The following is a 22,838-nucleotide window of genomic DNA, read 5'->3' as shown; positions in this document are numbered from 1 at the left end:
CCCCCCTCCCCAGTGCACATCCCTTGGCAGCACAGCTGCTGTGTGTCTCAGCCTCCTGGCTTTTTAGTTGATGCAAAATTTCCTTTAGGTGAGGGCTTTGAAAGTTCTTTAATAGCAACACTTTGGGGACATCCCATGCAGTCATGTCCATGTTTTCTGAAAAGATTTAATACTTGTTCCTGTTCTGGGTCTTTCCCATCACTATTGACTCCCTTACCTTCCCCTCCCTCCCTCTGTCCCTTTCTCTTTCACACACGCACACACACACTATTCCCTTCCCTCCCCCCTTCCTTCTGTCACACTCACACTATTGACTCCCCTACCTCCCCCCCCGCCCCCCGCCCCCCGCCCCCGACTCTTCACACACACACACACACACACACACACACACTCAAGACTTTTCCGGGCGGCAGACAGGGAAGAGAGCCGCCCTCGCTGGGGTGGGTCTCACTCTGGGAGGCTCCGTTGCCATGTCTTAGGCAGGGCTGTTCTTGCCTTAGCCCCATCCTGCTCCTCCTCCTTGGCATCCAGAAGCCCTTGGGTTCTCCTGAAGACCACTGTGGTTCATCAGGAACAGCTGACCCTTTCTTGCCTGGGGCTGCATGTCTGGAACACAGGTAGAACTAAGTTCTTTTTAATTCTTTGTCTTGGTCCAAGCGGAGCTCATGCTGGCCTCTGAAGAGGAGACAGGAAGGATAGAGGATGCCCATGGAGACGGGAGTGGATGGCACCAGGCACCCGGGAGCATCTTTGGGAAGTGTCTCTGGGATGCTGGTTTCTTGTTCCACCCCGCAGTCTCCAGAGACAGGGACCATTAGCCCGGGATTGAGAGGTGCATTGGCCTGGGTGAGAACCCAAATGTAGTGAGCTTGACCCTATGACAGTGCTGACTTTTTAGAATGTCTCTTGAAGGATCACCTTGCCAAAACAGAGGTCAGACTGGTGTCACTGCAGGAGTTGGGGCGGCAGCCCCCAGGCGCACAGGGGCAGCAGGAGCAGGGGGAGCGAGGCTGAGGTGTCCGAGGCGCCACCGCAGTCCTGGGCATTCTCCTGCAAACCCAGAGCAGAGGTGAGAGGCCACACTCGCAGTGGAGGCCAGGCCAGGGAGGGCGTCTCTGCAGCGAACAAGGCGAAAACCCTGGGAGAGGGGAGTTTCAGAGAGTGGGGGAAGCACTGCCACCTTTCTTAGACCCCCCACTCAGGCTGAGAGCCTCTCAGAATGGCCTCAGGGAAGTCTTCAGCTTGGGAGCATGTGATGTGGACTATTCGGGGCAGCCGTGCCCAGCAAAGGCCGCGCTGTGTGTGAGCACCGGCTCAGGGCCTGACACACGGTCTCAGGTGCTCAGCAAATACCAGTCACGACTATTATTACCCGCACGACTTCCTCCCGTGTGCTCAGATCATTCAGAGCTCAGTGCAGCAGGAATGAGCACAAGGTGAGAAAGCTGGATTTTAGTTTACCTAAGCTCAAACATGGATCCCGGTTGACATAGTATTTCAGTGGCATGGGTCTCTGATGTGTTTTTACAATGCCACTTCTGATCACAAATGGGGGGTCATTTCCCCACTCCAACCAAGTCTCCAGCTCTGTGGACATCAACTCAGTGTCCTACAATTCAATTCAATCCTGACACTATCTACCTGGAGTTGGCACCAGATCCCACAAGCTAAAGGGCTCAGCCCCACGAGACTGCCTCCACCAGTCACAACTCGGGGCCTCCAGTACTTCTGACAGACTAGCTACAAATCAAGGGCTTCCGTGACCCCCGTCTCAAGCTGGAGAATTTGTTAGAATGGCTCAGGGAACTCAGGAAGGCACTGGCCATTACCAGCTTATCATAAAGGATACAACCCAGGAATGGCCAGATGGAAGAGACGCACAGGGCAAGGCATGAGGTGTGCGGACCTTCCCTGCCCTCTATGGGCGCACCACCTTCCTGGCACGCGGGTGTGTCCACCAGCCCCAAAACTCTCCCGACTCCACTGCCCAGGGTTTATGGCGATCTCATTATGTAGGCATGATGGATTAAATCATGGCCCACTGGCGATAAGCTCAGTCTCCAGCCCCTTCCCCAGCAGGCAGGGGGTGGGCTGAAGGTCCCAACCCTCTGCTCATGCCTTGATCTTTCCAGTGTCCAGCCCCCACCCTGAAGGGCCCCCAGCCATCTGTCATCTAATTAGCACGCAAAAAGGCACTCCTGTCATTCCAAGAGTCTTAGAGGCACTTGTGTCAGGAACCAGGGACTAAAACCCAATATTAGAAGGAAAGATGCTCCTATCACCCCTATCACTCAGAAAATTACAAGGTTTTCGGAACTGTGTGCCAGGAACCGAAGACAAAGGCCAAATATATACTTCTCGTTGTATCACTATCATCGGATGGAAGCGGATCGCACGTGCGTGAGGGTCGCGGCCAAGGGCACAGAACTCTGGGAGGAAGCCCCCGCCCGCACCTCTGCGTGGAAGGCGTGGCAGGAGTCCGGTCGCCGGCGCAGCTTCTGGGAGCGCATCCTGTCGCACTTGACCGAGGCGTTATGTGCAGAGCTCGCCGTTAAGGTCAACGCCGAGCCTGAGGCCGGGCAGAGCTGCCCCGGGGGTCCGGCTGCCTTGCAGGCCGTCTGGGGTCCGGAGGCGGGAACACGTGACGGCGCTCGGGCCGTGAGCCCCTCAGTGACGTCGACACCCCACCCGCCCGCAGCCCGCACCCCCGGGGGCACGGGAAGGATATATTTGACTTCGGTGGGCTCCTGCAGGACTGGCGGGAAGACGCTGCAGTCGCAGGTGGGGTCTGTCACCAGGAGGAGGAGGTTGCTGCTGGGAATCTGCTGCATCGCAAACGTCCTGCGGGGAGAGAGGCTCAGGTCGCGCGCGTGGCGCACCCCGGAGAGCACTTGCGGAGACGTGCGGCGCGGAGTCGGGGTGGCAGGGGAGGAACAGTCCCGGGCGAACGACTGGGTCCTGCGGCTGCCTCTCCCACGGGCCTGTGTCGCTGCGTTCCCCCCGCCCCCGGCGGTTGGGGAAGGTGAGGAAGTCCAGACGGGGACGTTGGAAAGAGTTGTTATTAATACACGCAGGGAGCACGGCAGAAATCGGGACTGTCCCGGCAAGCGGGGAGGCGAGGAGCGCGCGCGGCCCGCGGGAGGCCGCGGTGCGGAGGGCGGCCACCAGGTGGCGCAGCGCTCCCGCTCCGGCGCGGCGGGCCGCGGGGGTCTGGGCCCTGAGGTCCCCACACTCGGGGGCACTTCCGGGGGCCGGGAGGCCGGGCCGTTCTCCCCCCGCAGCCCTTGCCGCCGGGGCTGCGGGACGGCGGCGGAGGGCCTGGGGCGGGAGGAGAGGGCCCGGTCCCCCGCTGTGCGCTGGCTTCGCACCCTGTGTTCCCTCCGCTAAGGAAAGTGGGGGACGCCCCCCGGAGCGTGACCTTTCCCCAGGAAGCGCCCCCTGCTTCCTCCTTCCGTGGAGCCCGCCGGGCCCAGGCCCCACCTGGCCGCCCCCTCGCCGGGCCGGGCACAGCCGCCTGGCCACTTACTTCTGGCAGGCCCCGCACTCGATGGTCCCGCTGGCCTCCCGGAGGGCCGGCTGGTGTACGAACACGGGGTACGCGGTGTCGCAGGGCTGCAGCATGTCCTGTTTCTTGTGCTTGTGTGCTGTGGGCAGACAGGCGAGGGTGTGAGGAAGGCCCAGCGGAGGGGCCTACACACCAGGGGCCGAGACGGTCCCCCCTTTGCAGACGGCCCCTGGTGGGACACTTCTCAGGACATGGAGACGAAGCCGCGGGAGTGGGAAGAAGGGAGGGAAGGAACAGAGAGCTAGGGAAGAGAGTGGCATCACGGCAGGGAGGGGGCAAGGGCCCTGGGTCTCAGGGGCATGGGACCCTGGGGAGGCCACCTCCTCGCTGTGAGCTGGGGGACGGCACCACCGTCCGGGCTCCTGCATTGACGTCCCAAGGGTCTGGGCACAGGGTGGAGCAGTAGGGGTGCTGAGGGGTGGCTTGGGGGATCTCAGCCCTCTTCATCCCACAGCCCTCCCCTTCACTGCAGATGGGCCAAATGCAGTTCCAAGTCCTGGCCCCACCGCCCCCAACCCCATGGCCAGGCCCACCATCCAGGGAGCACCTGAGTGCCCGGGCTGGGAGGGTGGGCCAGGTGAGCTCCAGGGCACAGGTCAGCCGGAGCCTGGGGCTCCTGGAGGTTGTGTGCTCTAGCCCACTAAGGCAAGGGCGAGGCCCGGGAAGTCCTGCTCTGGGGACCCACGTCTGCTCTTGCCAGGGTGGCCCTGAGGTGAGCAGAAGACAGACCAGCTTCAGGCTGGAGGCCAGTTTGTCCCCCACTCCTATTGCCTCAAAGTCCTGCCATGCCTTCTGCTCTGTCCTGGTGGCCTGTCTGCGACAGAGGCAGGGCAGGAGGTCATGGACCTGGAAGTGGAGGGTCACACAGGGTCCTGTAGGAGAGCCACAGGTCTGCCTAACTCCTAGACCCAGAAACTTCTACCAGACCTTGAAACCAAGAGGGGACACTTGGTCAGTAGGCAGCAAAACACTCACTGGGAGGAACAATCGCCCAGCGCTCAGCCGGGCTCCATCCGTGGTCAGCCAGGGCTGGGGCCGGGCGCTCCCTGCTCTGGGCCCCTGGGATCAGGGCACTCCGCCACTGCCACGAGGCCACTGCTCCTTCCAGGGCCCCCTTACACTGGCCTTGTCCCCAGAGGGGGCTGGCTCAGCGCTGGGCCTGCCTCCTGTCACCTGAGCCACCCCGTGCGGGTGAGTTCACCTCAGAGGCCGACACAACTACAACAAGGTAGGTCGTGGGGCTTCCTTGAGGTTGCACAGCTGGGAAAGGGCAGCAGTGCCAGCGCCCCAGCATTGGACTCCGAGTCTAGTGCTCCTTCACTGAGGACACTGGCGCCTGGCCCAGGGTCAGCTGGCCCCAGGAGGAGCTCTGAACCCGCAGGGTGAGGGAATCTTTCTTGGCTTCAGCAAGAGCAGCTGCTGACGGAGAGGGGCGGGGTTAGTCCTTGTTCCCTGCCAGGGGGGACGGGCCTGCTCTAAGTGGGTGTGGCACGTGGCTGGTGGTCTTGCCCAGACACCACATGACTGTGAGCTGCCCCCCAGAAGGAGCCTGGAAACAGGGCGGGGAGCTGGCCCGAGGGGCAGCAGGACAGAACAGGCCAGGGAGAGGACAGCAGTGGACGTTACTATTTTTTTTTATCAAGAAGCCAAACTCTGAGCCAAAGGTGGCAATCCCAGCATCGGGAACTTCTGGAACCCCACGGAAAGGCTCTCTTAGCAGGAGGAGTTGAGCAGAACTGGCTAATGCCGGGCAGCCCTAGTGGTTACGGGCTCCGAGCTACCCGGGCGTCCGACACTCGCCTGTGCAGCGGAGACAACGCTCCTCTTAGCTCTGTCAGGACTGTCTTGCCATTCCCTGCCGTGGGGGCCTCTGTCCTCAGACACCAGGTCCCTGGAGGGGCATCACCCTCAGAACATGCTGGTGACCCCCGTCTAACCTGAGCCCTGCTGTGGGGGGTGGACACCTGGGCTGGGAGTGCTGCTGTTTCTTCTCCAAGGGGCGACCTGGCACTGCTCCCTCACACTTGGCCCTGGCCCCTGGAGCGCACCACTCTTTGCCCTTTGGAAGCAAGGAGAGGAGGCCAGAGTGCTTTGTTGTCCCTGGGGCAGGGCTGTCCCTGTGCAGGACTAGATTTGGGCAGGACTCCCCGGTCCTCACCCCCAGCAATGGTGCTGTAGACCGGGAGAGGAGCCCAGGGTCCCCCGAGTCAGGGTGTCGCAGGATGAAGAGAGCTCTGCCCTTCCTGAGGTCACCCTGGGCTGGAGCACTGCGGGCAGGCCCTCCGTGGCCCCAGCTGTGTCCCCACGCCACCGTGCACAGGGCCCTCCTCGGCAGGTGCTACTCACAGTGATGGAAGACAGCCTTAGCTGCCGGGCAGGAGTGGACACAGCACGGAGGGCATATGGCGTCAACAGGGGCAGGATGTCATGGGGTGGTGATGATGCCACACAGAGCAGTGGTGTCCGAGGTGATGTGATGTCACACAGAGAGGTAGGGGAACGGGGCCGGGGGGGACGGAGGTGATGAGATGTGAGTCACAAATGGCCTTGAGTGTCCACCCCCGCCGCCACCCAGCCCGAGGTGAAAGGTTTCCCTTGCCCGTGAGGCCCCCGGTTCCGTGTGCTCACCCTCGGCCGCTCTGCCGTGCCAGGAGCCCCAGGCACTCCACTCCGGCAGCAACCTGTCAGACACAGAGCTGACTCCAGGGGCCCGCAAGCCCTCCAGCCCTGCAGACCCTGGCGGACCCTGCCCAGCCCCTCTCCTCCAGGACACTCTGCTCCCTGCTCGAGGGCACTGGGTGGGCAGAGGGGTCCCCCAAAAGCAGTAGGCAGGGAGGGGGTGCCATACATGCCCAGGGACCTTGCCCTCCTCCCCTGGGGTGTTGAGCCCACAGCAGACTCTCGCTCGAGGACTCCCCCCCAGCCCAGCCTCACACCCCACTCACAGCAGGAGCTCCCGCAGCAGCCACCTGGTCACTGTCAGGAGGGCAGAGATGGGCTGGAAAGGAGAGGGCACCCTTCGCACCGCGGTCCACGTGCCTGGGTGCTCCCCCAGCACCGCCCCGCAGGGTGGCCAGAGGACACGCCTCCGCCTCCCACTTTCCCCTGCAGAGGGGCTGTTGCCAAGCTGAGCTATCTGGAAAGTGCCTATTGTAGGTCAGACACCTCTGGCAGGGGCTAGACAGCCCTTCCAGAAGACTGGTCAAGTCCCGTCCTGAGGGCCAAGCCACTGGGGTCCCTGTGATTGTGTGGCATCACTAGGCAGTGAGGCTGGGGACAGCCCCATTTCTTCACAGCTGGCAGAGCAATTGCCCTGAAGCCCAAAGGCAACCGCACAGGCCTGGAGCGGGCACAGGCTGAGTGCTGAGTGCAGTGGGGCGCAGGGCAGAGGTGGGAGAGTGGGGGGTCCTGGGGCCAGACAGCTGAGGCAGGGTGAAAGCAGGGCCTAGGGGACTTCATCCTGGGACAGGGCAGAGGACTTGCTGGTGGTGGGCGGAGGGAGGTGTAGGTGATACTCACGCTGACCAGGGGCTGGGCCGCGCTGTGGTGGTGACCTGGGGGTTTGCACATGGCCTGGTAGTCATACATGGTCACTCTGAAAATCAGAAACAGGGCGTGGTGAGTCCAGTGCCACCCGTATGCCCTGCCCCTGCCTCAGGGGACTTTGCCAGCAGGGCCTCCATTCACCAAGATTCCTGAGGGCCCCTGAGCTGGGACAGCAGGTCAGAGACAGCTCATGCTGAAAATGACATTTCTGCACTTTGAATGGTTGAAAGAAGAGGGGAGCAAAAGGCTTGCTCTTTTTCAGGGTGGTTTTCCCTCTAAGGGCTGAGCTGGGGAGGCCCTCCCAGGGGGGCCCACATGGCCCTATGCCCCTCCCCCCTCATGTGCCTGGCTCCAGAAAGGCAGCTTCTGGAGCTCTTTGGGGCTCTCACTGTGGGTTTTTGAGATTGGGATCCCGAGATCTGTCTGTCCACTTAGCGTCAGCTCTGGCCTCTGCGCGGGTGTCAGGTGGAGAGGAGCATGTCCCACTTACTGGGTGAACACCCCCATGCCGACCAGCTGGGTCATGACAGCACCATCCACCTCCCCCAGAAATCTTCCTGTCTGCGAGGAGGGAGAGAGGAGAGGAGAGAGAGAGATCGAGCAGGATGAAGACTTCTAAATCTAGCACTATTTAGCCCAGGGCTCATTTCTGAGCTGGAGATTTCTGAGCTCAAGATTGGGAAAGCCCAATAGATGCTCTTGAACATAATAAAAACTGAACGCATTGCACCCATGCCTCGCATGTTGACCCGCTCCCGACGTGTGCTACGTCAGTGCTTTCTACACTCTCAGTGGTAATCTATTAATTGGCTATGAAATCAACCTAGAAGTTGCAATCGGATTTTTAAAAAATGGTACAGAATTCCTTAGAACAATTTAGTATGAATTGCTTGCAGCAAAGTTAAAGAAGTTTTTGTGAAACTTGATTTGTTGTATATGCTTGGGATGTGCGTGTGTGCGCGTGTGTGCGTGTGTGTGCGTGTGTGTGTGTGTGTGCGTGTGTATATGTGTGTGTGTGTGTGTTGGGTCAGACGTAAAATGCATTTCTTTCTGCAGGTCCTGGTCAAAAAGCAGCATCTGCCTCATACACCCCGGTGTCCTCATCACCCAAACAGGCTTGAGCGCGCTGGTGTGGGCTTTGAGTCCCCTCCTTCATCATCAGTGTGTCCTGTGGGTTTGCCATGCCCCTCTCCACTCCAAGGACAACCTAATCCCTTGTCCTCTCTCCACTGCTCACTCACTCTCCTAACTGGTCTCTCTCCCAAGCCCCTGTGATTGCTGCCAGGGTAACCTTCCTCGGTGCAGCTTGGATTGGGCACTCTCTTCTTTACTTCCAAAAGAATAAAACAGGACCCTTCCTCCTACCCTCGTCCCTCCTGTCATTATCCATTAAGCAGCATTTGGCGGGCTCCTTCGCCCATGTGCCCAGCAGCATCCTCCAAGCCAGCAGTGTTCTTAGGCCATAGCTCACTTCCAAGCTGGCAGAGAGTGGCCTCAGACCGCCCTCCCTCTCCACTGCCTATGCTTGCCCTGTACTGGGCAATCTCTTGATTCTGCCATTTTCTCAGCAAGGCAGAATGGAAGAGCTTGGTCTTTGGCATCTGATTTTGACTTGAATGTATGTTGCCTTGAAGATTGGGGTAACACATGCCAAGCGTGTGGCACGCAGTAGATGCTCAGTAGATGGTGGCCATTATTCGAAGAAGATGTCTGTGCTTTGGCTGGCTGTTCTTCCTGCCCTGATTGCCCCTTCTCAGGCCTCATGCCAAGGAGCTTTCCTTCTCATCCTCCTTAAGAAGTCTTTGGATTCTAATCTTCCAGTGAGAACGCACCCCTCTTCTCTCTGCACTCTGCTAGCGTGTGGCCAGCATGCCTGTTCAGCCCTATTCCCATTCTGCCTGAAAATTAGTTGTCCCTCCATTGTATTGAAAACTGCTCAAGGACAGGGACCATTTCTTACTCATCTCTGAATTCCCCAAAGTGCCTTGCTACCTGGACATAGTCAGTGTGGAATTTTGTCAGGGCAGGGAGGTGGGAGCCGGAGTCCATGCCCATATCAGGTTCTTTGTAGAGAGATTTCTAGGCTTCTGGGCCTAGCATCATGATGTGTGTGATAACGACTGAGAAAGAGAAATGCAGTCCTGGCACAGGAGCTGAGGCACGTGGGCCTGGCCGACCTCAGGGAGAACCAGGTATTTTCCAGGAGCCAAGGAGATGCCAGTAGTCCTCCTTAAGGAAACGGATTTATTCCAGACAAAAGTCATTTGGACACAGGGCTCCCGACACCTGGTCAACAATCAGAGAAGTTCTCTCCCACATAAGAGAGGAAGGTACCATATTGGGGTCATAACCCCAGTAACACTCCCATGATTTATAAATCAGCAAGCAGGAGCCCCAGCTCTCCAGATGGGCCCACCCTGGAAGCTGGGGTGAGGTCAGGATATATCACTTTACAGATTGTAATTAAATAAGAAAATATAGTACCTGCCTCCTCCAGTATTTCCTATTTGGAAATAGCTCAGTTATAAAATTAAAATGTAAGGATGAGACCACCTAAAAATGTATGGCAAAATTGTAATCTCAAAAATGGACAGGTTAATTATGAAAGTAAACAGGAGGAAAACAAGAATTGGGGACAAAGAGGTATTCAGACTTGTCTGGGCTCTGCTAGCTCTCTACCTGGAATGCCCTGACCACCAACAACTGTTTTTTTAACAGCTTTTATTCACAAGACTCTTAGTCACGAGATGAATACGATGCAAAATTGAATGAAATGGACACGAATCCAGAGTTTCAGACCGGTTTGGAGAGACAGAGAGGAGCCCTAACACAGGACAGTCTGAGACGCGGAGTATCCGATCTTGGTGAAAACAAGGAGGGCCCCTGTATTCTGACTAGGAGGCCTGACAGGCGGCATTGAAGAGGGCAGTGGGCAGAGCAGGGGACAGCAGGGAGGGTCGAGGGCATTCCAGGGACAGAAAAGTGTGTGGGGAGGTGAGAGGCATCCAAATCCTGCCTGTTCTTCAAGGTGCTGCCCTAAGCCACCCAAAGCTGCACCTGATTCCTCCAGCTGGAGTGAGCCCACTCAGCTGGGGGTCGCTTTTTGCTATTTCAGTTACCATGTGCGTGTGCGTGTTGTTGCTCCAGCACCTCCGTCACCAGGCAGCGAGGTCCTGGAGGGTAGAAGTCCACCCTGGCCCCGCAGGGTGCACAGTTATCACTCAGTGCCTATTTGCTGAAGCTCTGTGTGACAGAATGAATGAATGACCTGAGTACTTTGCTCCCTAGGAAAGTGCAGCACGGAGGGGACGAGGCTCCTGACAGGCTGCCCAAACCCCACAAGCCTGTCCTATTCTCCTTCCTGCTTCTAGGCTATTCACCAACAGTCCTGTTGTTCGAACACTTGACTCTGAGAAGGGAAGTCCCTGAGAATAAGATAAGTGTATCCTGGATATTTGAAAAATGTATCCTCCTCTGTAAATGAGCAACTTGATTTTCTAGGATACGTCACTCTGGCAGAAAATACCCATTCTCCCGTCTTCTTTAGTAAGGCAAGCTGACCTCCATCCTGGTGACAGTGTGTTCAGCGAAAAGACTACATTTCCCAGAGGCCCTTGCAGCGAAGGCTGGCCAATGGGGTGCTAGCAGAGCCGCCGGAGAGGACTTCCGGGAGTGGAGTCTCTTCCGGTCTTGGAACTTCCGCCCGCCCGCTGCCCTCGGGCCTGGCGTGGGGAGAGGGTCCCGGAAGGCCGCAGAGCCTGGCTAGGGTCTTGATGATGGGGCCGTGCCGGGCCTGGGCTGCCTTCATCCAGTCTTTATGAGAGAATAAACCTTTAATTTGTTTAAGCCACTGTGGCGGAGACTTTTACTGGCACTAGAACGCAATTCCTAGCTGATGGAGTTTCCTTGGGACTTTGTCCGAGTGAATCCCTGCCGCAAATTTTGGTCCCTCGTCAACTCGGGACCCGCAGACCGCACGTGGGGCGGCACTCCCAGCGCAGCTCCGTGCAGCGCCCTGGCTGCCCGCGGCGCCCCTCGCCGGGGATAAGCCATGAAATAAGCAATGGCCCCGGCCTGCCTGAGCCTGGGGCCGCACAGAAGGGCCTGGGGCTCCCTGAGTCCAGTCCGCGGAGATGGGCGGCGGGAGAGAGGCAGATCCTGCGAGGTGGAGCCTGCAGGGGAGGCAGATGGGAGCACAGGCAGAGCTGAGAGGTCGGGCAGTCGCCCCTGGGCATGGGCTGATTTGCATGGCCACTTGAGGTTGCTGCTGCAAACTACCCCTGAAAACAGGTACTATTGATTCTGGTAGCAGATGGAGCAGACCTCACACTGCCTCCTCACCTAGGGACAGCTTCAGTTTCTTCTCTAAAAACGGGAACACTCAGCTTCTCAAGGGTGTCAGGGTTCCATGAGTCACAACAGTGAAGTCACTGTGCCTAGCTCCTAGTGGGGATCAATTTCCTTTCATCCCTTCTTAGTTCCAGCAGCCTGGCCTGGCTCCCTGGCTGCAGAGTTTGTTGACAAATGCCTTTGGCCACACAGTGCAGAGGAGTCCGGCCAGCACTGCACTGGGAAAGCCACCTGCGGAGCCTGCCTCTGTGGATATGGGAGGTCTCAGGGTTCTGAGGAGCGGAAGAATTTTACTCCTGGAGGGCCCAGTGGGGCAGGGCCACTTGGGAAGTCAGGAAGGCAGAGGGAGAGCTGCTGCCAGGACTGACACAGGCTGCGGGGAGAGGGGAGGTCAGGAGCAAGTGCCAGGCCGGGCCTGGGGGAGTGGCTTGAGGACAAGAGCAGAGCAGGAGATGGAGGGGGAGCCCAGAGAAACAGGAGCTGAGGCCCAGACAGGCACATCTGACAGCCCTGATGGCAGAAAGGGTCCCCCCTGCTCTGCGGGCCTGCCCAGCCCTGGCTTGCTGGGCTGGGGCGGGTAGGGTAGCGTGTCTCTGAGAGACCCAGGTCCCTCAAAGGAAAGGTGCCAGGATGGAGCATCTGATTTTCCCGGCTTTGCTGCCCCATTGAGGTCCATTTTGAAGCTCCCATGGGTGGGTGCTGCCCACAAGCAAATGACAGGAATTGGAGTGCTCAGATCCTGGGTGACAGATTCACTGTAAACATTGCAAAGCTCTGCAGAGCTGTTGTCACTCTCCTGGCCCCAGCTGTCTGCTTCTCTCTCTAGGCCCCAGATTGAGGGCTGTAATGCTGTCACTCATAGTTCTTCATCGTAAGAATGAGCCCTGAGCTGGAAGAGAGGCCTGGTGGGCCCAGAGTCTCACCAGCAGGCCCTCTGGCAGGCTGCAGTGCGTGCCCTGGGGCCTCTGGCCTCACGCTGCGCAGTGGAGGAGGGCCTGGGTAAGGAAGGGCCTGGAAGGACTTCGGGAAGAATCTTTGCATCTGGAGCTCAACAGGCTTCTCTCTCCAGGCCCCTGAGTGGACCTGGAGGGACAAGGAGTTGCCAGAAGTTTCTGGCACGTTTGCCCAGTCGGGACAGCAGGAGCAGCCAGCTACAGTGGCTGCAGAGGGACAGCAGCTGGCAGTGAGGCCTGGGCAATGGTTCTGAACTATCTGGAGGGCACATTAACGTGCACATGCCTGGGCCCCACCCCTAGAGTTTCTGAATTGCTAGGTCTGGGTGGGGCCTTGGAGACTCTGCATCTCTAACAGGCTCCCAGGGCCCACTGCTCCTATCTTCCAGTGTACTTGAGGCCCGGGGAGGAGCCGGAGCGGCCAGGCCCAGTGGCCCTGGATGGCACTGGTGTGTGTTAGGGCAACAGGGGTGGGTTTGGGTGAGTGGGTGGGAGGTAGTGGTGGGCAGGTTCTGAAATGGTTCTCAAAGGTCCTGGCCTGTGCAAGCCCCTCCTCCCCCCCACTTTGGGTGTAGGTTGGACCTAGTAACTTGCTTCTAGACCATGGTAGAAGTGATGGGGTATCTCTTCTGAGATCAGGTTTCAAAAGCCTGTGACATTGCCTGGGCTCGCTCACCCTGATGACAGGAGCGGAGGTGCTGTGAGCTGCCCTAGGAGAAGCCTACAGGGCAAGGAACTGAGGTGGCTTCAGTCTAACAGCCCTGGGGGAACTGAATGCTGCCAACAACCGCGTGAGTGAACTGGACATGGGTCCTTCCCCAGTCCAGCCTTGAAATGCCTGCAGCGCCGCAGACACCTCCGTCGCACCTTGTGTGAGACCCTGAGCCCGCGGCACCCGGCTCAGCCATACCCGGATCCCTCATCCACAGAGGCCTGAGATGGTGAATCTTGTGGTTTTCAGCCACTGCTTTTGGGGTAGCTGGTTATGCAGCAGTAGATAACTGCTACAGAGTTGTTGAATGAATGAGTTTTAGCAAAACAGCAGAAACGGAGGCACGGGCAGATGGACAGACAGCCGGACATGCAGCAGCACTGGCTTTCCACCCTCCTCCTGCCGCTCACCCTACAGATCAGTGCCCGCTACGCCAGGCCTCCCTCTTAGGCCAGTTCAGTTCTCCACTCAGTATCCAGGCTGCCGGTGCTGGCATCACGCCGGGTGTGGTCTCTGGCCTGGGCTTTGTCCCCCCAGTGCCCTCTCATACTCTGACACAGCTCACATCCCGGGGACAGAGTTGTCCAGAGTGAGGAGAGAGGAACTGCGCCCCGTCAAGATACAGCGACTCCGGAGCCTTGACACTAGTCTCGGAGCTTAGCCCACAGGTCAGGACTCCCGGGCCTTGGCTTTCACAGTCTGGAGGCACTGGTCCTAATGCTGCAAGACTCAGCCGGCCGCAGCAAGTGGATGAACTCTGCTCTGAGCAGTGGCAGGGTGACCAGGCGGGGCTCAGGGGCAAGTGCATAAAGACCCAGGAGGCAGGGACTTGCAGCCTGTCACACCTGCCATCTCCCTGGCATCACCAGCCCTGCTCTGCAAATGCCCAAGGCCCATCAAGACCACTGTTCTCTTAGCTCAGTTTCCCTCACCCTGAGGTCTTTTCTAGAACCTCCCTCCCCATCCCCATCACTGCTCTTCATTTGCATTTCTAGGTTTGAAGTCTGGCTTTTCTGTAGCTGTGCGTCTTGGGGTTAATAACCGAAGCTTGCAGAGCCTCATTTTTCTATCTGCTGTAAAATGAGACTAATAACGTCACAGGAGATGATGGGGGGAGGCCCTCCCCACTTCTCGGCCCCCACTGTGGGGGTGGTAAGGGCAAGCCACGTGTGGCAGGAGCTTGGGGCCCTGGCAGGAACCTCAAGAAGGCCAGTTCATTTAGACCCGGCTTCATTTCACAAAGGACTGGGAAATACGTGCCATCTGCCCCTTTATGGGAAAGGGTCGCCAACCCTGCTGTAGGGGCCAGTCTCTGGGACTTGGCCGTCCTCTCCCTATGTCGTGCCACCCTTCTAGCCCAACATCCAGGCTTCTGTGCTCTGAAACTCCTTAGGCCCAGGGCCTGTCCTCTGGCCCTTGAAAGCCAACACCACAGGGGCCTAGAGACTCGGTTGGTCTCAGTTACCCAGAGCACGGACGATAGGGCATTGGATACTCCCAAAGCCTTGTGCCAGCCACCAGTTTCAACTTCTGTCATCCCGGAGCATTTGAGAAGTACTAAAATGGAAGAGCACGATGGTCAAAGCGGGCATGAAAGGGAGCAGGGGGAAGCAGAGGCCAGCGCCAGGTGGCCTGGCAAGCAGCTGGGTGGCAGTGAGAGTCCTGCCAAGAGTGGCTCGTCACCCCTGCCTCCCCCTCCTCTCCTCCCAGGAGGAAAGGTGTGCAGCACACTAGGAGCATCATTTAAAAGCTGTGCTCAGGGAACTCCTTCCATGATCCACGCGTGTCCCTTCTTCCGCGGTCGCGCTTTTTCCCAAGTTCCCTTCTGATACTCTGGCTCTGACTTCGGCTCCTGCCGTGTTCTGACTTCTTTGGACCCTAAGCACTGTTCCAGTCGGGCCAGACCACTGCCTCGCAAGGTCGTGACCTCGTCTGCATCGGCCTGTTCCCCACAGCTCTGCCGACACAGGCACGTAGGATCTCAGGCGAGAGCCGACTAGACACCATTTGGCCCTGCTCCCCTCCTTCCAAGAGGAGGAGACTGGGGCACGCAGCAGGGGGGGGTGTTGCATTCCCAGGTCACATGTCCAGCGAGGGGCACAGTCACACTAAACCAAACACTACGTCCCTCCTCTGCAGCACAAGCTTCTGGTTGGTTTCAAGGAAATCATTCAAGTGAATGTATTTGGGTTTGGTTCAGGTGTGAACAGGCTTCTTTTTTAGTTTGGTTCCTGGCTAAGTAAATAATCAATTTGGGGGCCCAGTTTGGGGCTCAGCAAATATAAAGTTATCACTGGACTTTATCTCTTTCCTTTTTGAGCACATGGCGGGTCCGGGGACATATCTGTGTGCCAGAGGGAAGATTAGGATAGGTAAGGGTTCCTCCCTCCCCAGTCTCCCCAGCACGCCCAGGGCCGGGCTTGGTGGCTGGAATAGAGCCTTGCGTGAGGGCGGCCCAGACCGGAGAGACACAAAGCGGGCAGGGCCGGCGGGAGGCGGGAGGGCGGGGAGAAAGGTGGGCAGTGGGGCAGCGAGCAGCAGGGCCCAGGCCCCTGTGAGGACATGGGTGCCGTGTGGTCGGGCAGCCCTGCAAAATGGTGTCACCAAGCTGCTCCCCACTCTGTGTGGTGTGGACACGTTCCCTACTAACCTCGTGAGAAGGCCGGATTAGTGACAGGTAACATAAATGAGTAATTTTTTCTCTGACCATCTAAGTTGAAAAGTGCTCCATGATTTGTCATCTTGCTATGCTGACTTTGGTTTCAAGAAAGCCATTTTCTTCAGATCTTTCACCTGAAGTGGCTCTAAGCCAGGCCCTCCCAGCCCTCCCCAGGGCCCCCAGCCGTCTCTGGCTAAAGCAGCTGCTGGAGGCCCGGCCCCCACCCTTTCTCCCCAGATCTGTTTCCCCAGCTGCTTACCTGGTGGGCCCTCTCCGAGATCAGAATGAACCCGTTGTTGTCGATGACAAAGCAGTCCAGGTCCTGGGGAAGAGACCCAAAGGGGAGGTCACGCCAGGTCCTGTCCCTGCTGACCCGTCCTTCCTCCTGCCTGTCCCGACCGTTCCGGAAGGCAGGCCTCTCTCCTGAACGCGGGTCCCCCCGAAAACCCAGCGCCACAGGGAAGGAGGGCAGCTGGCCGCGGGGAGGCCCCGGGCTGAGGGGCCACGTCCCTCTCCACCCTCTTCCCGGGGGAAGAACTTACGCTGTCCTCACAGGTCTTTGGGCACAGCCCGGCCACAGCGCCGCACTGGAAGCAGGAGGAGAAACGGTAAATTGTAGGCCCGTGTGCGTGTGTGCACGGTACATACACGTGGTGTGTGTACCTGTAGGTGGAGGGCGTGTGTGGTGTGTGTGAGCACATTGTGTGGTACACATGTGTGTTTGCACATGTGGGGGTGCGTGTCAGTGGGGTCAGCCTCTTCCAGGGGTGCCTGGCCCGCAGCCCACCGCCTCCTTTCTTGGCGAGGGGTGTCAGCCGCAGCAGGGAGGCCTCATGGGATGGCTCCCTGAGCCTCCATGGAGGCTCCTGTTCTTTCTTTGTCATCTGGCTGATGTGGTGGGTGGCCTGGGTGTCCCTTCACCCGCCCTCCCCTCTGCCCCCACTTCAGGGCTCCCCACACTGCCTGGACACAGCACTGAGCGGATGGGGGCAAAGCAGGCAGCACTGCAGGGAGGACTCGGGGCTGGAGGGGCTTGTGGAGGACGGTGGGGACAGCTTGGGGCCTAGAAGAGCCAAGTCTGAGGGTCCCAGGGGTGCAGAGGGGAAGGGCCACGGCCAGGTGGAGACCTCAGTCAAGGGACACTCCCACGGCAGCCCAGGTGGATGGTGGGGAGGTGGGTGGGATGGGCTGAGAGGGGGCAAGGCCCGGAGAGGACACGTGCCTGCCCCTGCAGGCGGCCTGGGCTGGGAGGCCCTGCGTGCTGGGCGGGTGCCGAGGCAGAGAGGGGGATCCAGGAGGGCGGAGGGTGGCCACTGCCTGGCTGGCTGGGGGCGCAGTGGCAGGGGAGAGGCAGTGGGGTGGCCAGAGGAGCAGAAGGCCCCTGACGAGGGGAGTTGGTGAGCCCCAGCCCTGACCCACCTGCCGTGTCACCGCCCAGAACTTGCGCTGGAGGAATTCCAGCTTCATCTGGACGCCCACCGCTACCGGCATCGGGAGGAGGGAGGACAAGGCCGGGTGTGTGTTTTGGGGGAGGGAGGAGACAGGGAGAGAAAAAAATAGATTCAAGTTAAAGAGAGGAGACGCCTCAGCGGGACTGAGGGAGAGATTGCGAGGGGGGAGTGGGAGGGGAGGGGAGGGGAGCCGCGGCTCCCACCTTCCCAGCCGCAGGACAGCCCCAGGAAATGCCCGGGAGAGGTTTGCAAGAACGAGGAGGACCAGATTCATCCTTAGACCCCTGCAGCTCAAGGCAGGGGGACTGGGCAGATCGTTCCCCTCTTTCCCAGAGGGGAAAGCGGGGACCAGAGGAACCGGGCACTTGTGCAGGATCATGCGACCAACGGTGCCACCCGAGACTGGGCCACTCTCAGAGCTGCTTAGATCTGAACCCTGTAACGCCCTCTCCCACACAGCGCCTGCTCAGGCTTTCCCTGTGTGAAGTCGTGATCAGATGTGCTCAGGTGTGCGCGGGCCCCCAAACAGTGCTCTTGACAGCCGCACTTGCAGGACCACCCCTGCCTCTTTGATTCCCAAACAGGCTCGGAGAACCCAAGCGGATGCTCACATGCTGAGAGAAATCTGGGACAAAGAGCGCCAGGAAAACTTGGGAGCAATGAATAGAAAGAAAAGGCAGGTTCTATTGAAAAGAAAAAGAATGTAAAAATGAGGCCAGCCTCCTAGTGTCTGGCAAAATAACATAAAAAATGCCTTGGGAGCTTAGGACGTGTCAGGCACCATGACACGCGTGGGTTTATTTGATCCGCGCGGCTGGACAGCACTGCTATTATCCGGACTTTCCCAGTGACGAAGTGGAGGCCTTCAGAGCCACGTGGCTTGGCCAGGTCACCGGCTGGCACATAATGGAATCAGGCTCAGCTGGGTCTGTCTCAGGCATAAGCTCTTGACCTCCCTGCTCTCTGCACCTGGGTCCCCGCAGCCAGGACGGAGCAGCGGGCACAGGCAAGCCACGCCCCTCCGGGCTTCACTTTCCTCGTCTGTGAAGTGGGAACGGGTCTGGGGGTTTAAACATCATGCCGTGTCCACGGCGTGTCCACGGTGTCTGGAGCCACCCAATGAGTGCTGGGAAGACTTTCCACCACAGTCGTTCTGACTTCCTGAGTACCCGGCCAGCTGTTCTCAGGGGGACTGGAGTTCCAGGCTGACACAGACAGACAGAAGTGTATCTTTTTTTTTTTTTTTTTTTCCAATCTGGTATGATCCTAGAGAAATTTGATGGGGAAAAGATGAGTCTAGGGAAAAGTCAAGGATTCCAGCCCTGGACTTTCCAGGATTATGATCTTTGGGTTTTATTTCCCCAGTTGCAAAGTGAGTCGTGATCACACTAACCCCAGAAAGGCAAGGTGAGTGCAAGGTCACTGTGGCTTGATGAGACAGCCAGACAGCGTGTGGGACTATCATCCCAGACTAGAGCCGTGGCCTTCAAACTTCAGTGTGCACTGGGATCACCTGGAAGGTTTGTCAAAACCCCACCCCCAGAGGTTCTGAGTCAGCGGGTCTGGGCTGGGGCCTGAGGGTCTGCATTTCTGAAGTGTTCCCCAGTGACGCTGGTGCTGCTGGTGCAGGGACCATATTCTGGGGACCCCTGTTCTGGAGCCTCACTGTTGGAGCCGTCTAATGGTGGAGATTTCCTCTATTTTTGCTGTCCCACACAGTAGCCACCAGCCACATGTGGCTGCCGAGAACATGCAATGTGGCTGGAACAACTGAAGACCAGAATTTTAAAAGATGCATTTGATTTTATTATAATTAACTTAAATGTAAAGGGCCATGTGTGGCTGGTGGCCACCATCTTCAGTCGCGTAGTTCTAGAGCTGATCAGAGCTTGCTGATGAAGAAACGGAAGGCCCAGGAGCCCCTTCCCACCCTCGGAGTCACGTGGCAGCTCTGGGGTGACACTATGGCCCTATGAGACAGGAACATTTGAACTCTTGAGGGCTTCTTTGTTGCTTCAAGGGCCAGGTGGCTGGAAGGAGCCGGTGGGAAGGGGATAAATGGACCCAGTTGTTGGTTGGTGGCAAAGATGGAGCCACGGACGCAGCACACGTCGGGAGGGGCGTGTGCCGGGGCAGCGTGGCCGCCAGCTCGCTCCTGCTGCCCACGTGCCCCCCAGTGTCTTTGCCTTTTTCCTTATAATACCACCTTGATACTCATTTTAGAGAGGTTTCTTTCACCTGTAGGAAAAGGCTAGATGAAAGAGGATGAACATTCTAAAAATCGTCAGAGGGGAATCACACTAATGCTTAGAATGATCAAATCTCAGGAACTTAAGAAAACGTCTGCAACTCTGTCTTGGCCTCTGCGTCAGAGAGGTCTCAGATCATTCCTAGAGTGAGACTGCCCTTCTCCTCAGTGCCTCAAGTGTCCAGTCTCATAGAATCATGAGCTTTCCAAGCTGGGAGAAATCCTATGATTCTAATGCAGGAGTCTGGAGAGGGTGGGCCTTAGTCCCTCTCTAATGAAGCTCAGGTTCTGAGGCTCCTTGGGCAGAGTGGGGGGAGCAGGGCACCAGAGCTGTTCGACCACCTCTGGGTTCCCACCAGCTGCACCACAAGCTCCCTCAAGGCAAGCTCTGTGCCCTTTGCAGAACTGGGGACCTTCCGGCTGCCTCCTAAGGTGCCACCTCCACTTGGGTCCCCCACAGGCACTTCAAACTTGACATGTCCAAGACCAAACTAGGGCCTTTCCTCCCCAAAGCTGACCCTCCTTGAAACTTCCCCATCGGAGGGCACATGTTCTACCTGGTTGCTAGCGTCTTCCCTCCTGCCGTCCAAGTTCTGCAGACCTCAGTTACAAAACTTCATACAGCTGCCCACTTCTCCCCACCTCCACCGCTGCCACCTCGGCCAAGCCCACACCTCTCTCGCTGGGATTAATGCAGGGGACCCCAGGTGATTTTCCTGCCTCCCAGCCTGCCTCTCCGGGATCCAGTCTCCACATAGCCATGAGATTGATCTTTCTGAAGATCAAATCATGCCATTCCCTTGTTTAAAACCTGCCAATGTCTCCCCATTGCCCTTGGAACAAAATCTAAACTCCTTTGTAAGATGCCACCTGAGCTGGCCCTGCTGGGTCACTGATTCAACCTAAAACACTTTCTCCTTCAAACACATGGCCCTCGTTCCCACCCCAGGGCACTCGCACCAGCTGTTCCCTCCCGCAGGCTCCTGCCTAGACCGTCACACGGCCTCGGCCTCGTCATCGGTCTCGGCACACACGCCGCCTCCTGGAGGGCTTCCCTGACCTGCCGAGATGAAGCCCTCCCGACACCTTTCATGCTCTGTCTCATTGCTTTTTGAAGTGACACGGTTTGTTTATTTGATTTCTCATTTATCGTCTGTCTTACCCCATTAGAATGGGGCGACTAGCAGGCGAGGGGACTGCGCTTGGATCCCCAGCACTCAGAGCACTACCTGCCACCCGTGGGGCTCCATAGCTGTCTCTTTCTTTTTCTTTTTTTTTTTTTGAGACAGAGTCTCTCTCTGTTGCCCAGGCTAGAGTGAGTGCCGTGGCGTCAGCCTAGCTCACAGCAACCTCAAACTCCTGGGCTTAAGCGATCCTCCTGCCTCAGCCTCCCGAGTAGCTGGGACTACAGGCATGCGCCACCATGCCCGGCTAATTTTTTCTATATATATTTTTAGGTGTCCAGATAATTTTTTTTTAATTTCTATTTTTAGTAGAGACGAGGTCTTGCTCAGGCTGGTCTCGAACTCCTGACCTCGAGCGATCCACCCGCCTCGGCCTCCCAGAGGGCTAGGATTACAGGCGTGAGCCACCGCTCCCGGCCCATAGCTGTTTTCTTGAGCGAAATAAATAAATTCAACCTGAGTCAGCAACTTGACTGGGAAGCAGAATCTGTGAGAGCTCACACTGTCCTTAGCTCCCAGCTCGAGGACCCTGTGCACCCTGCCCCTCACCGGTGCTGGCCTTGAGGGCTCACAGGCTGAGCTAAGCTCCGAGTCCCCAGGAGACCTCGAAGGCAAGCCACTAAGAAGCAGGGAGTTCAAGTGAGATACAAGGAGGAACTTCCTCATGGTGAGAACAGTAAGTGCTGGAAACAGGACTCGGTTCCCAGGTGGGAAGGGCGCGAGGAGCACGGAGGTGTCTGGATGGGGAGGCAGCTGTGCTCTGTCCACGGCCCTAGTCATGCCCACCCTGCTGCTCTGCTCCTGCCTCACCGCCCAGGCTGTGCTCCGCACCCCAGACACTCAGGGAGCCCAGTCTGCTCTGCCAGGACCCCGGTTCTGCCCGGGGAGTCGGCTCTTGTCAACGGCCTCCCTGGAGGAAGACTGCCTCCCTCTGTCCCGTCCTGCCAGGCTGCGGCATGCAGAGAGGGCGCCTTGTGACAGTTTGTTTGCAGACAAGCTCAGGCTGTCAGTGAGGAGAAACCCAGGCCAAGGGGCCGAGGGACTGCGGGGCGCTTGGCCTTTCCGGTTGCCTCTCCTGGTGGGTTGCTAAGAGATCTTCCCTCATGTCTGTTTTAGATGCCAACCTTGGTCCCCAGAGGGCCTGGCATGACCTGATAGAGGACACATCTGAGACCCCTTCCTCCTGCCCCAGCCGGCCCTGGGTCCCGCCCTCCCCGCTGTCCCCTCCCCTGGCTGTCTCCTGCCTCCCCTCTCTGGCCTGCTCTCCACAAGGATCTGCTGCCTTCCCCCAGCGCCGCTTTGCCCCGAGGTCTCGCCCCACTCAGCCTGGCTCGCAGACACCCCGGCAAAGAGCCTCCACAGGGCCAGGCCGGCAGATGGCTCGCTCCCATCCTGCCTGTCACCTTGGTGCTGCTTTGTCATTACAGATGGCAAAACAAAACAGCTGTGCGCGCACACACACAGCACACACAGCACACACACGCACATACCACACACATGCACACACGCACGCACACACACACCACACACGCACACACACGCACACACACCACACATGCACACACATGCACACCACACACGCACACACACACGCACACACACACCACACACACACACACATGCACACACACGTTCACATACTCAGAAATGATCCTCGCCGAGCGCCACGGTCCCCAGGAGTCAGAGGCTCCAGCCTGTCCCTCCTTGCCCCAGGTCTGCTTTGTCCTCCCCTCCTCTGCCCGGGGGTCCAGCCTCAGGACTTCTTGTTTAACCGGAGCGGGGCAGGGGGGCCTGTCTTCTGAAACACAAGCCGGGGACCCGGCCGGTGCACAGTGAACACCCCAGTCATAGAATGCCAGTGCCCGAGGGGAGACCCGAGGCCTCGCCCACGGTCTCAGTCTCCAGGCCAGGCCTTGGCAGGAAGGTACCAGAGTGTGCAGGACACGGAGCGAGTGTGGCAGGTCTCTCTGGAACAGCTCGCCGTGTCAGGAGGTAAACCACACCACAGAAAGCGGCTGCGCAACTGCTGCTGTGACAGGGGCCACAGATCGGCCCAGAGAAAACGCCATAGATCAGAGGAGGAGAAGGTTGAGTCCTGTGGCCTTCCGGGGACATTTCGTATGGCTGAGGTTTTCGGGAAGGGGGAGTCCCCGGGAGCACAGCCCAGGCT

At 58.3% G+C, this 22,838-nt stretch overlaps 1 protein-coding gene across 1 annotated transcript in view; it reads right to left on the bottom strand.

The window, feature by feature from the left end:
- Positions 1 to 382: 382 nt before the first annotated feature.
- Positions 383 to 22,838, bottom strand: part of CACNA2D4 (calcium voltage-gated channel auxiliary subunit alpha2delta 4) — a 112,046-nt gene continuing 89,590 nt past the window's right edge. The window contains exons 29-41 of the mRNA XM_045555209.1: positions 17,205 to 17,266; positions 16,328 to 16,372; positions 16,045 to 16,107; positions 7,602 to 7,672; positions 7,085 to 7,160; positions 6,511 to 6,563; positions 6,194 to 6,246; positions 5,912 to 5,932; positions 3,527 to 3,644; positions 2,729 to 2,841; positions 2,454 to 2,536; positions 919 to 1,050; positions 383 to 675 (exon numbers count right to left, since the gene is read on the bottom strand). Coding sequence (XP_045411165.1) covers positions 946 to 1,050; positions 2,454 to 2,536; positions 2,729 to 2,841; positions 3,527 to 3,644; positions 5,912 to 5,932; positions 6,194 to 6,246; positions 6,511 to 6,563; positions 7,085 to 7,160; positions 7,602 to 7,672; positions 16,045 to 16,107; positions 16,328 to 16,372; positions 17,205 to 17,266 — 863 coding nt within the window. The 3' untranslated portion in view covers positions 383 to 675; positions 919 to 945. The remainder of the gene's footprint in view (positions 676 to 918; positions 1,051 to 2,453; positions 2,537 to 2,728; positions 2,842 to 3,526; positions 3,645 to 5,911; positions 5,933 to 6,193; positions 6,247 to 6,510; positions 6,564 to 7,084; positions 7,161 to 7,601; positions 7,673 to 16,044; positions 16,108 to 16,327; positions 16,373 to 17,204; positions 17,267 to 22,838) is intronic.

Source organism: Lemur catta, chromosome 6 (genome assembly GCF_020740605.2).
Source record: "Lemur catta isolate mLemCat1 chromosome 6, mLemCat1.pri, whole genome shotgun sequence".
NCBI classification, from domain to species: Eukaryota; Metazoa; Chordata; class Mammalia; order Primates; family Lemuridae; genus Lemur; species Lemur catta.
The sequence above is the reverse complement of the archived record's forward strand: the minus strand, read 5'-3'. Positions and strand labels throughout refer to the sequence as shown.